The sequence below is a fragment of the Gymnoscopelus braueri genome (assembly GCF_963280865.1).
Source record: "Gymnoscopelus braueri genome assembly, chromosome: 12".
Taxonomy (NCBI): domain Eukaryota; kingdom Metazoa; phylum Chordata; class Actinopteri; order Myctophiformes; family Myctophidae; genus Gymnoscopelus; species Gymnoscopelus braueri.
The window spans coordinates 22,536,330-22,550,861 of NC_137614.1; the positions used below are offsets into that span (position 1 = coordinate 22,536,330).

Below are 14,532 nucleotides of genomic sequence, written 5' to 3' on the forward strand. Positions count from 1 at the left end.
TGTGTGTGTGTGTGTGTGTGTGTGTGTGTGTGTGTGTGTGTGTGTGTGTGTGTGTGTGTGTGTGTGTGTGTGTGTGTGTGTGTGTGTGTGTGTGTGTGTGTGTGTGTGTGTGTGTGTGTGTGTGTGTGTGCGTGCGTGCGTGCGTGCGTGCGTCTTGTCTCCTCTGCTGCAGCTCAGCTCAAAGCTTTTTCCAAGAAAAACATAAAGACTTTCAACCTGTCGTCATTATAGGCAATATTCTTCAAAAATAGCATAAATAGCAGACCTACAATGTGACACGTTGAGAGCTTGTGATTAGGCTATTTTCGCTGGTTTTGTGTGTGTGTGTGTGTGTGTGTGTGTGTGTGTGTGTGTGTGTGTGTGTGTGTGTGTGTGTGTCTGTGTGTGTGCATTAGTTTGCATTCACATGTGGGAAATGTGAGAACAAAATCTGAAGTGAAGTGAAGATCGATTAATTTGTCCAGGGATCTTTGAAAATAAATGTTATTAACAAGTAATGTAATCATGAGTTTTTGTCTTCTGTACCCTTCCAGTCCAAAGCAGAGAAGTCATCTGAAGGAGAATCCTTACCGGACACACTCACCAACGGAGCGGCCTCACCAAGGTACCAGTGCTCATTAAACCGTGCGTTGTTGAGCGGAGTCCCTCAGGGCTCTATACTAGTATATTTTCGGTTTTGGCTCTACATTAAATATCTTTGCCGTAAGCTTGTAGATCTGCTATTTTCTGCGAAGGTTTTCCCCAGACTACGGATGCTGGGGTTTAAGTGGGTTAACCTGTTTCTAAACTATTACATTTAAATCTGCAGCAGGTGCACAGAATAACTGGTAAAACGTGAAAATGTAACACACACTGTGACTGTCTAATGTATTTGTGTAATTTCCATTAACACATCCATTGTTCTCTCTCAGTGCTAAGTCCCTAACCTCCGTGTCAGAGCTGGAGAAGTCAGAGGTCAATGGAACCGCCTGTCAGGAAGGAAAAAGTCTGTTTTCAGTCCAGCCTCCTCTCCTGGTTCGCCCAGAGCTGCATGACTTCACCAGGAAGAACTGGACCTACCTGACCAATGAGGTGTGAGATCAAGTCAGATAAGATTAGATTGCAGGCTGTTGCAGTCATACGTGATTCTTCTTACATAAAAATGTATGGACCATTTAAGCGCAAACTAACCGCTCAGCGCCTCGTCACGGGGTTTCCTCAGACACGGTGCTTCCATTGTAAACAATTCAAAACATACGCTGCGCTCTGCGCTTTCAACGATAATTTCTTTCTGAGAAATGTTAAAACATGGAATGGAAATGATACTGGAGAGGAAATTACATGAAAATGTGGATCAATCATATTTTCCCCTTCCCTCCTCTCTGTCTCTCAGACACCAGAGGTTGAGGACAGCAGTAAAACCTGGGACGGCCCGAGCGGCCCGTGCAGCAGCAGAGAGGCCTCAGAACTGGACATGGAGTCAGTCCAGCGTAGCTACACCGCGCCGGACCGCACAGGGATCCGCATCTACTACAGCCCTCCGGCCATGCGACGCATGGAGTCCCAGAGAAGGAGCCAGGGAGCCAGCGCACTGGAGCACACCCAGAACGGCAGCTCCCTTGTGGGGCTGAGCTGCCCAGTCGACGGGGAATTGGTGGGAACAGACGCCTGCGAGGTCCAGCAGCAGCAACAACAACCGCCCTCGTCACCCCTCTCTCCGTACTCTTCCTCATATGAGCAGTGGCTGAGCTCGCTGTCCAAACACCACAGGGAGCTGTTGGAGAGCAGAAGTGCGAGTGTCGTGAGTTCGATTCCCAGCTCGGCCAATGGCGTGGTGGAGGGAATGGCGACCTCCTCGGCGTTCCACGGTCTGGAGATGGGCGAGATCTCAGCCAACCTGAGTGATGACATGAAGGAGATGACCAACTGTGTCCGACAGGCCATCCGCTCCTCCTCCCTGGAGAGGAAATCCAGCAAGGAACCAGGGAGTCAGGTGACTATTTCTTTAATGATTTTTAATTCGTTTATTTTTTTCAAAATGTTTTCTTTTTCCATCACTGTTTTTCAACTATATCCTCTCACCAATTTTTTATTTTTATTTTTATTAGATGTGTGATTTTGATGGATCTCTCTCTCTCTCCCTCTCTCTCTCCTTCTCTCTCTCTCTTTATCTCTCCCTCTCTCTCTCTCTGTCTCTCTCACACCCTCTCTCTTTACCTCTGCCTACTGTACCAGGCGGCGGGCGTAGCGACCAGAGCCACACAGACTGCAGCCCAGTACGTCAGTGTTGGGCTTCAAACCGACAACCTGCCCAGTAGCAGGGGGTTTCACGGCAAAGCCTGGTCTCCTCGGCCCTCGTCAGCGACCACCACCAACTCTCTGGCGTCGGCCCGGTCCCGACAGATCTCCTCCTCACTGGACAAGGTTCACGGCCGCATCGACAGACCCTGCTGTTCGCCTAAATACGGCTCTCCCAAACTACAGCGACGAGTGTCTTCAGGTACTGAGGATTATAATTTACTAGAGTAAACAGGTATACCTGTTGGGAACGCATGAAGAGTTTGGAAGTATGCCTTTTGTGCATGTACAGTACATGTGCATGTATGTGCATATATCATGTACAGTATGTTCCTCTCCTCTCTCCTCAGGCTCCACCTCTAGACTGGATGGAGTCTCGTCCACCTCCAGGGACCGCAGCCTGTGGAACCTCCAGCAGAGGCCCCTAGGTGGAGGCTCTGCCTGGGCGCGCTCCACCACCACCAGGGACAGTCCTGTCCTCAGTGGTCTCAACGATGGCCTCTCCAGCCTCTTCAGTGTGGTTGAACACTCTGGAAGTGTGGAGTCCCTCTGGAGGGGCGACACAGGAGGTAGATTGATTGATTCATTGATTGATTGATTCATTGATTCCTTACTTAACCATTTAAACCCTATACTTCGTTGACCAGGGTCTGCCAGGGCTTATTTTATCCCTCTCCTAGTTTAGAGGGAGCATTCACATGGTTTAGAGGCTAAATCAAATCTCTTCTCTCATTAGCCTCCAGCAGCCAAGGAGCCAGTCCAGCACGGCAGCCTCCGGCCGCAGGCAAACCCTCCGGGGCTCCGGCCTGCGGATCCGAACCCGGATCTAACCGCTATGGAGGCCTGGTTCAGGAGTTCTTCATGAACGTCTGCAGCAGCCGAAGCCAAGGAGGCATCACCCTGCCTGGGGACAGGTCGCCCAGAGACGCCCTTGGCAACCTCGGAGGTCCTCCGGGGGTCCTGGGCGGTCTCGGAGGAATGGACGAACCCAAGCCGGAGTGTGTGTCAGCGGCTGTAGGAGTGGCCGGAGGGCTGGGTGCTATGGCCGGCCTGGGCGGAGGCAGTGACAATGTGACCAGGATTGTTAACAAGCGGTTTATGCGGCACGCAGCCCGGGAGGAGATTGTAGGAGGGAAAGAGACCAGCAGCAGCATGGTAGCAGTAGGGGCTGTGGTGATGGAGGTCAGAGCTGTGGACGCAAACGCTATACAGGTACATGCATTTTATACACACATGTGCATGCATACACTCAGAGAGCCACAAACACACAAGGGATGCAACTGTTAATCAAACTAGTCACATTAATCAATACAATACAATACAATTAAAAAAAAACTATTTTTGTATTTTTTTTTAAATACCAGTAGCAAAAGTATTGTAAAAAAACAATAAGTATAAGCGCACAATGCACATTATGCAATGTGTTGAGTTTGTAGATCAGCTATTTCCACAATTGTTTGCACAACACTGTGTACAACGATAAACTAGGGCTTAATTGTTTAATCAGACTAATCGATTTAGTTGATTATACAAAATCAATAAATAAATATTTGCGGTGATTCATTGATGTATTAAAAATATATATTATATGTATTTTTAAAAAGTGCACTTCTTTGATTAATCAAAAAGGAATTGATAGAATAATCTGTAGGAAAGTAATCGATAGTTAAACCGCCCGGCAGCAAATAGCCGCCTGGTTCTTAAAACGGCCGGGGCCCAAGTCGATTTTGTGAAATAAACGCCCGGGCCACTATTTGGGGAAATACGGTATTCATCTAGAAATATTCACAAATAATATTTGTTCAGCGTGTGTGTGTGCATATATTATATGCATGCACACACACACTGAATTTGAGCATAAAAGCATTACGCACAGAAGCAGTAAATCAAATTGATTAATGATAGTGTACCTACCATTACCTTTAAGGACCCCAACGGAAACAAGTCTGCAAGGACTTTTTTGGTCGGACCTTTTAGACAAAAGTATTATAAATGTAACTGTGTTGTTTTACATTCTTTTGCCTAATAAATGTTTCAATCAATCAATCAAACCATACAGGAGCTCCTAAAATCACAACCAGAAAATAAAGATATATAATACAGTATATCATATTTTATCACATTATAAATGTGGAAACTTAATTTTATATGTGATGTAGCTGATATTCAGTAGAAACATTAATCATCTAACAAAACTGTCCTCCATTTCCTCAGGACGGCACCTGTGATTGTGCGGCTCAGTCCCTCGCCACTTGCTTCGTCCGCCCGTCGAGATCCGCCACGCGCCATTCGCTGGGCCAGTGCAAGCACCGCCCACAAGAGTCTCCCGCAGCAACTGAGGAAAGAATGGATGCCTGCAATGAGTGACGGCGCATCTACTGCCATACGCACAACAAAACACACACTCACACACACACACAATGCGTACACTGTAAAATCCTCAGTGTTAATTTAACACTCAAAGTGTACAAATGTATACTCTCCCAATTAAATCAAGGCTGAGGATTTTTCTGCGTACAGAGTTCACTACTGCCATGGCAAGTTAACACATGTCAACTAAACAACAGTGTTGGGGGTAACGCATTAAGCCTCAGTTATACTTAGTTGCGTGCTGGTGTCGTGCTCAGTAAATAGCAGATCTACAAGCTCACAACGTGTAACAAATGTGACACGTTGTGAGATTGTATATCTGCTCTTTACGCCATGCAACACCAGCATACAACTAGTAAGTAATGCATTACGTAAAATCATGTTACTTTCACAAGTGGTAAAGTAATACTACAATTACTATGGCAAGTAACGCATTACTTTCAGAAACGGTTATTTATAGTTGTTTTTTTAAGCTTCTAAATCATGCACACTGTTAATGACAATGCAGTCTGTCCATTCTCTATTGAGACTTTTATAAATTTTTCTAAATGTATACCCTGCACTGGAAGAGGACGCTGCGGCTTCTCAGTTGTTTGTGTTTCATCATGACATTTACATTTTGTTTGCTAAAATAGCATTTGAATACCAATACCATTATTCCATTTAGCCCCCCCCCTCTTCCGTTTCATATTATGCCTAGACATTTTGCACTTCATTTGAGGGTGTTTTGCTAAAGTAATGTGTTATATTATAACGCATTACTTAGTATTGTAATGTAACATTACTTACTTTTCATATTACTTTTAATTGAAAGTAACTTCCCCAACACTGCAAAAAAACAACAACTAAAAAACATTTACATGTGTACTGCCTTCCACAAAGACACATAAAGACATACACATTAGGCACACTAGATGCACTCCTGGCATGTACATACAAACCTGCAAACTACTGCACAAGCACACTGCCACTCTGCCACACCAACACATACACATACAACCCCCACAAACACAGCTAGCCAGTGGCTGTTTTAGTGTGTGCGCTGCCCTGGGCGAGCCTCCCCATTTGAAGGATTTTACTAATAGCATTAGTACTGTACAAAGTTAGAGGTTTACTATTTGATAGATTTGGGCGTCCAGTGGGGAGACCAGATGTGTCGAACGTTGCCCCTCCCCATCTCGCTGACGGGGCGACATTCCCAGCCAGTAGCCTTCCCAGCTCACAAACTAGAGGTACGACGCCAACTCCTACTGGGTTAATTGACCCACAAGGTGACATGATATCAATGATGTGATGTGCAAATGAGCGACAGAAAGCTGATTGTAAAAAATGTCACTTCCAAATTTGTTTTATGTGGGCGCCCTGTGCAAGATGCTCCCCTGGGAGGCTGCCCCATGTCACCAGTATCTAAATCTGCCACTGCAGCTAGCACACTGTACATACTGCCTCACAGGCTCACTGCCACTCATAAACGCACGCACACGCACGCACGCACACACACACACACACACACACACGCTCACACGCGCATACACACACACACACACACACACACACACACACACACTTGGACCTAAGCCGGGACAGACCATTCTAATGCCAAGGACGGGGAGGACTGAAGACACCCCCTTAACAAGAGTTCTGCTTGGAATGACCCAAACCGTCACAAAACTACCAGCAGAACAGCTCAAAAACTATGTAACATGCCTACATGCATTTACCTATCTATCACACACACACACACACACACACACACACACACACACACACACACACACACACACACACACACACACACACACACACACACACACACACACACACACACACAGTGCTAAACAACAACTCTATGAACGTGGGACAGTCTTACAAGCAGAAGTATGATGTCAGGACTGGACCTTCAACAAAATCTTAATACAACTCTGTCTATTCATGTTCAGATCACTATATATTTTTTTCCCTCCATGGAGAGGACATCAGTTTGCAGTGAAGTGGCAACAACTCATATAGATGGCTTTGGACAACTTTGTTCAGAATCTACCGTCACGATGTCATGTTGTCAACACTGTAATCTGTTGGCAGCCATCTTGGATTCGCACATGGACACAGGAAGGAAGGAAAATAAAAAGCTTCATCAAGGAAGGGGAGGAGGGCACAGATCTGAGGCACAACAGCTGGTTTGCCTATTTAAATGAATGTCCGTTTGAATATGCAAACTAATATTAATATGCTTTGAAAGTATGTAATTCTTCTTACACTGTAAAATCTGCAGTGATAATTTATCCATGTTTAACTGAGAGTGTACACAACTCTCAGAGTTAAATTAACATAATTTGAATGTGTACTTTGTGACTTGTAAGCTAAGTGGACAAGTGCTCACCCCAGAAGAGTCCTTTGAATTCTATTAGCACCTTTTTTTTCTGTCACTCGTAGGAAATTGACCAGTTGTGTGGCTCTCGATCTGAACAACAACAGAGATGGAGTCGCCCACTGATCGTTAAACTGTGTCATACAAACAAGGAATGACGGGAAGTGTCATTTTGAAGCGTTGATGGTTGCAGTCATAGATTCTAGACATTTAGCTGATGCATGCATCCAGAACAACAGTTGGGGGCTCATTGTCTTGCTCAAGGACACTTATACAATTGCTGTCAACCCTTCAACTGCAATAGTTGTCAGACATCAGGATGGTCTCTCTAGTTACTAGAACACCAATGGACTCTCACACGTCTCTATTGACAGCTGTCTCCAACTTATGTAACAACAGATAAAGTGCAACTTTCACTGAATGTTGAATATTTCTACATCTGTCATCCTTATGGGACCACAGACAAGAAAACTCAAGGATTATTGGACTATGTTTCCCAGCCTGACACAGACTATTGGACTACATATGGATTTTGGACTACTAAGACTCTAATTATGAACAGGCCAGCTGCCATTGTTTGCTGTTTGGTATCCATAGCTTTTTATCACATTGTACATTCTAAACCATTCATTCTTCTAAAGAAAGGGATAACATCACGTTATCCTGTTTGGCCTGAGAACCTACTTCACATGGAAATCTTAATCTTTCATTTCTCAATCTTAATTACAGATTGTTTTTCTCCTCCAGTGGAGATTTGGAGGTTTCAAGTTGTTAAGCGTAAATAATAAGTATTTGCTAATCAAGCCCCTTTTTGTTTCAAATAATTAAATCATAGTATGTAAAGATGATGTAAAGAAAGTTGACTGATCAAGTATTTACCAGATGACCTGTACCATGAATTAATGGCTATGTCTTTAACTTATAAGTCAAAGACATATCCCTCTGTCCTACAATGCTTGCATGTGTGCGTGCGTGCGTGCGTGTGTGTGTGTGTGTGCAAGAGCTCACTCACATGCATACGTGCATGCATTATTGTGAATATTTGCCACAGGCATGATTTCATACATCCTAGCATTCCCAGAATTCTAGAATGCCGGTGCAGCATTCCAAGGACCAGTGAAGGTGATGATTCTAGAACAGTGACCTGAATGCAGCACAGTGCACATTGCGCGTGCTGTACCAGCCCGTACACATGTCTACAAAATGCAGTTATATCTACTTTAAACAGGACGACCTCGTCCCTTGTAATATATTTATAGCGAGATCCTACCCCTTAGTACAAAGGTGTCGCGTGCAAGTCATTTTCAAGGCGCGATGGTGTATAAATTAAAGCATAAGTCTAAGAAAAAAAATCTAAACAAGCATGTCAGTGTTAATAACCCCTACGTGCAGCAAGCCTCAGTCAATCCCAAGAGTCTTGTTAGTAAACTGAAGGTCCAGAAGAGGTTCCATAAATTGAAGTAGAGGAGATATCGGCCTCCTCTGCTACCAACCCCCCCCCCGCCCCCCGTGTCTCTTTGCTCTCTCTCGCTCTAATCAGCTGTCAAGTCATTTCAACCATCAAAGTGCCTGTCCGACAGTGTATTTAGTCAGCTCCCCGACTGGCCTTTATTTAATGGTTGGGATTGTGTTGTTTCTTTCTCTTCTGTACATTGATTTAGATCTTTTATCAGGCAATAAATGAAGTAATGTAGCTTACCACACAGGGAGGGAGGGAGGGGCATAATGGTTTAATGGTGGTCCTCAACTGGTCTCAAACTGGCTTCTGCATTATCGCTATCGAATTAGGATCCATTTAATTACCGTAATAATAGTTTTCTGGGAGGCAGGATGGGGAGTTACAAATGACCCAGACAGAACTGGTCAGTTATTTTGCTAAAGTCTCCCTTGCCGCAAGACAAAGGAGCCAGTTTGGGTTCGCTGGGTTGAGATTAGCAAGATTATTGCTAAAGTTGTCCATGACGATCCTTTCAAAACATCTTGAAGACCCACTTCTCTCACCCGACTCACTGGTTGGGGAAACCCTTGTTTACAGTAGTGTATATTTTCCTTTTGATACCAATGGGTATTATATTTCCACAAAGTAAATTATTTTTGTTCAGTTTAGTTTTTACATGTTTTTTTTTGTTTCTTTTTTTTTTAGATAGTAGCTATTCTAATCTACTCTCATGGTGCTAGTTACTGTACATGGTGCAGTGTGTTCAGCTAGCTGCTCCCAACAAGGCATTCTAATCCCCTCGTATTCTCTTTTAAAACCGCTCTCCTTTCTTTTTCCCTCTCTCTCGATCTTCTCCCTCTCTTCAGTCAACCATGCTCTTTCTCTCATCTCATCTTTCTCTCTCATCTTTCTTTCTCATTATTTTTTATACAGCAGTCTCTAGTGTATTTCTCTGTCTCAGCATAGCTTCTGATGACTCGCCAGTTTAAAATAGGGCATTACAGTAATGCGGCCTGTATTTAAATAGAATAGCTGGGTAAACCCACAGTCTAATAGCGACTGGTCTGTATCATATCCAGCCCTCAGTGCTGCTCAGCAGCCATGCTGTGGTTCATCGGTGGCCAGTGTTTTGTCTGTAGGCGTTCAGTGCAACAGTGGGAACTTGATCCTCACTGCTGGGGAAAATGGGGAATTAAAATAATTTAAAGTAATTTCCTTCAAAACAAAAATGTCCTCCACTTTAACCCAGCATCCCACTGGGCATGTCATTCATTATATAGGCGAATATTTCTGGTTTACAAGCTCACAATGTGTGAGCTTGTAGTCAATGTTCGAAACTATTTTGACAAATATTGAAACTAGGGCTTAAATGGTTAATACTTGTATATCAGGTCTACAGTATGCTTATTGTTCCTACTGCACTGGTAATATTTAGAAGTACAGCTCTCCTGACACATACAGACAGTGGCTGTCTCACCACATGCAGGCTAGAATAGTAGTATATCCGGACACAACCACAGACTAATAGTGCCAATCATTTGTCCGTCTCTCTTGCCGCAGGCTATAGACCGTCTGACCAGTCACATGCTGCTGTTACAGTACATTATGATACTAGGCTGAGCAGCTATTTTGGTCCACACAAGTCAAGTAATCTTGGATTTGGTCCCTAAAAACATTTTTTTTAGATGATAATTTAACTTGTTTCTAACTTCTGGAAACTGGTGATGCACCTTTTCATGTCATGTCATGTTTAAAGATAATTCTTAAAATAGAATTTGGATAACAACAGAGAGATTGTAATTGCATGACTTATTTAAATTGTGTCTATGTTGGTGAGCCACCGATCCCACAAACTAGCATGAACTAGCATAAATAATAACAGTAAGATTTACAGTGTGCCGCCAGCGCTTGTTTTCCTAAAGCTGTGGCAAGTTACTCTGATCATACGTACATTAGCTCTTCATCCAACTGGCTTTTAATAGACAACGGCTATTTTAGACCCAAGATACTTTTGACTGTCAGTATAAAGCTTTTGTGAAAATTCATGATTCGAATCACAACTATTTAACGGGGATGAAGTGAACATACCCTTCCTCCCTTCCTACAGGGCTAGTTGTTGCTATTCAGTTAACCTGCCCTCTTCTACCTCCTATTATCTCCATATGATCGACACATTCAGATAGAAGTTAGGAAATTGCATTAAAGATATTTAGTATTGCGTTTTTCATCATAATGTCCTCATGTTTCTGATCTGTGTGCCAGGGCCTCAGTCCTTTTGGCATTTACTACACAGTATTGTTAATGAGAAAGTCACTCCAGTGCCTTTCCTCAACAAAGATGTCCTGGTTGAACTGTAACTTTTATGACTCTAAATGGCATATTGACCATATTATCAACTTAGTATAATGATACCAGCTTTCAGATGTTCCACTGTTCCTCAGACCTTCCTAGTCTCTGTCCTGTGAAGTTTTTTTCTGCATTCAACTGTAAGTGAGCTAAACCTGATTTTAAGTACAACCGTAAGTTGCAAACCAGCAGCATGCCTCTTCAACAGAACTGCCTTTTATAGCTACAAACACAATGACCAACATTCCACGTTAAATGTATCATATTAAGGCCACTTTTCACTTTCATCAGCAAGTCATTTGGTTCGTTTTTACATTACTGACCAATATAACTAAGTAGTACATTACTACATCATCTCAATGCATCTCTCCATTATAGTCTTAGACTATATACGAAGTAATAATCAGATCAATTCAGATTCTGAGTAATCTGATTACATGTTTCGACTAATTGTCTTTAGCTTAGATGTGTGGTTGACTACAGTAGTTACATAAATTAAAAGGGAATGGTGTTTCATGTCTTGTTTATACTTAGGTTTTGTTTTTACTGAATTGCTCAGCAGTGACAAAATGCTCTACTTTGTGATGACCAAACCATTTTACATTGTGGGTCAGTTGCCTCCAATTTAAGGTTATGGGTTTAATACGTTTCGGTTTGCTATCGTGACTAGACAGGCAGCCCTAATCTAAAATTCCTGGGACTGATGTTGGAATTATATTGAATGATTAGATAACCTTGAATTGCTATTCGCTACTTATTTCCACTTGTCACGTCTACATTTCAAATTGTGTTTTGCTGTTCCAGGTTGGAGACACAAGCCAATCACCACCTTTGCGGGCGGGGCTAAAGTTGCTGATGTTACTGATTTGAAAGTTGAAAGAAAATAAGTAGCGAATATCGATTCAAGGATCTGGAACAAGGCTAGCCGGATGCATCAGTCTAGTAATCATTAATCAGAGAAAATAAAATCCATCCCTGAACAAGACGCACAGAAAATGGGTAATGGGAATGCAGACTGAATAGTGTCCTGGTTTTTGGAATATTGTCAATTTGTGAGACAATGAGGCCTCCCTTCCATAGGAGGCTGTAGCGGTACAACAGTTCTCCAACAGTGTAAATGCTGTACATTAATCATGAATTTCCCTGATTACAAAATTTAATATTTAAGGGTTTCCTTTTTTTCCCCTTTTTTCTCAGCACTGAAGAACACAGTCTTTGGTCTTTTGAGTGTTGAATTAAAGATGAGGTCAAGTTGTGAGGTCATCTTGGGTGTCCCATTTTGTCTCCACCTCTCAAGACTTTTTGGCCTGTCAATCAGGCGTCAAGTTTGCTCCTCCCCCTCAGGTAACTAGTTGTAGGCATTGAAGCCTCGACAGAACAGTTTTACATGTCGCACGGCACAACTAACCAATTCAAGTTCTTACGGGTTGCATGGCAAAAATAGCCATAGATTGAGTCTGACTGTTTCCAATAGTTCTGTAAGTCTGTTAGCAGTCAACATGGACTAACAAAATAAAACCACTGTACTCCATCAGTCTTTTAAACTCTTACAGTACATGTTCCCAGACCATCCACATTCATTGTACCCGTGTAATCCTAGAACTACATGACATAACAATATTACCTAAAGACTGCTTGTATATTTGCTTTATACAATATACTCTTGTCTCTTTTTAAATCACGCTTGACTCTTGAGTAAAAGGAGAATGCGATGAAAGACAGAAAATGAAATGTAAATGTAAAATTAAATAAAGAACCATTCCCTCTTATTGTAGCGCAAAAAGAAAAACATAGAGCAGCCTTTGTACTCTTTCTATCACTCCTTTTGCTTCTCTGAGAAAAGCTGAATGTCAACAGTCGATCCACATAAGGACGCTGTCGAGGTATGTAGCTTTCCCTTTATAGAAAAAAAACATGAAGATTGCTTCTTTACATAGATGCATTTTTTAAATGAAAACAAAATAAAACACATGAAAGTACAGGATTTGGGGTGGGGTGGGGATTAAGATTTGTTCCGAGTGTCTTTTTAAAGGGGTGAAGGGGGTTTTAAGGGTTGGGTTGTTGTATTTTTTCTCAACCATGTAGCTTGTAAAATGAAATATTGTCATTGCCTCCTGTTTGTCATAGAATTCACAAATAAATGTTTGTTGAAAAGGAATGCATCGTGTTTTCTCCTTAATTATAGCTGTGTTTGACCGGAAATGGTTTGTCTCGAAGATTATTTTTGTTTCTCACTGTCCGATTACACATAGCCTGGGTTTCTGCTAATAAGGCTTAAAAGGGCCATTAATCTGTAGTTTGATATTTAAAGAACATGCTCTATTAACGCTGTCATTGTTAGGGTTTATATCATAAAGGGACAACCACTAAAAATATACACACGACTGTGAAAATACTTTGGATTAAACATGTTCACTGACCGACATGATGTCATAGAAGTGGAACTGATATGAGGGGTCAGTGGGTTTCAGTAGGAGCCAATCCCCTTTTGGTTCCACTCCCTTCCTACGTCAACATCTGGGAGTCTCACTATAGGTCAGATGATGTGTTTCTTCTGCTCATGTCTGTTCTCTTGCTCTCCATTTGTTTAACCCACTGTTTCTTAAAGGTCTTTTTTAAAGGTCTTGTTTCTGAATCAACCCCGCCTCTCTCTTCATTTCGAACAAAAACAACTGTGAACCAGGCAGGCGCCGCCGGCCGGCTGTCTGTTGGACAGACAGGAAATGATCTCACTCAAGTGACATTTGAAAAGAAAGTAAACTTCCTGTTTGGGTAGCACTGACACCTCAGAAGGGTGAATAAAACTGTGTGTGTGTGTGTGTGTGTGTGTGTGTGTGTGTGTGTGTGTGTGTGCGTGCCATGCATGCATATGTGAGTGCGTGCGTGCTTGCATATGTGCGTGCGTGTGTGTTTATTTAAAGGGGTAGTAGTTCACCGCCAAAATAACTTTTTTTTCCCTATCAGTTACTCATCCCATGAAGCCTATAAATTCATGGAGATTTGTTTTGTTTTCGTCGCATTCCTGATGCAATATTCCAATATTTGCCGAATTGAAGTAAATAGGAGGCCAAGCTTAACAAGAGCAATACTGTATTTAAAGACGATTGCGTCTTGCATTCTCACTTCTCACAGAGAAAATGAGAGAGGGAGGGAAAGAGAGAAAGAGTGAGAGTCATGAGAGAGAGAGAGAGAGAGAGAGAGAGAGAGAGAGAGAGAGAGAGAGAGAGAGAGAGAGAGAGAGAGAGAGAGAGATTTTACCCACCGCACAAACCTGATGACAGGAGGACAACAGGGTTATACCCACATTTTTAGTAAAGTGCATGAGCCAAGTGCCTTTAATTATTTTGGGGGAATGACCCATCATGTTCATCTTATGTCTGGGTAGCTCAGTTGGAAGAGCTCAGCCTCTGAACAATAAGGTCATGTGTTCGAATCCTGGAAAAGCAATCTGGCTCCCTGGGGTCTAGTGATGTTACAGGGATAGATAGACTCCTGTGTTCTTGGCTGTTGCTGATAGTAAGCCCACTTCTAAAATGCATGAGCCAAATGCCTTTAATTAATTTGGGGGAATGACCCATCATGTTGATGGAATGTAAATATACAAACTTAGTGTGCGTGGGTAGCTCAGTCAGAAGAGCTCTTGACTTCAGACTACAAGGTCATGGGATCGAAACTTAGCACAGGAAACTCTCCACTGGAGAGATCTGTCCTCAGTAAGGTGAAATTCTAGTTT

General features: G+C 42.7%; 1 protein-coding gene across 2 annotated transcripts in view; it reads left to right on the forward strand.

The window, feature by feature from the left end:
• The window catches only part of mtcl2 (microtubule crosslinking factor 2), a 110,596-nt gene extending 97,784 nt beyond the window's left edge, over nt 1-12,812 (forward strand). Inside the window, exons 18-24 of one of the 2 annotated variants that reach the window (XM_080445648.1) lie at nt 534-604; nt 912-1,071; nt 1,373-1,972; nt 2,215-2,479; nt 2,628-2,846; nt 3,014-3,489; nt 4,492-12,812. In XM_080445648.1, the coding sequence (XP_080301774.1) occupies nt 534-604; nt 912-1,071; nt 1,373-1,972; nt 2,215-2,479; nt 2,628-2,846; nt 3,014-3,489; nt 4,492-4,644 (1,944 nt within the window). In that variant the 3' untranslated portion in view covers nt 4,645-12,812. The remainder of the gene's footprint in view (nt 1-533; nt 605-911; nt 1,072-1,372; nt 1,973-2,214; nt 2,480-2,627; nt 2,847-3,013; nt 3,490-4,491) is intronic. The other variant, XM_080445649.1, reaches the window with a different exon arrangement.
• The last annotated feature ends 1,720 nt before the right edge of the window (nt 12,813-14,532 follow it).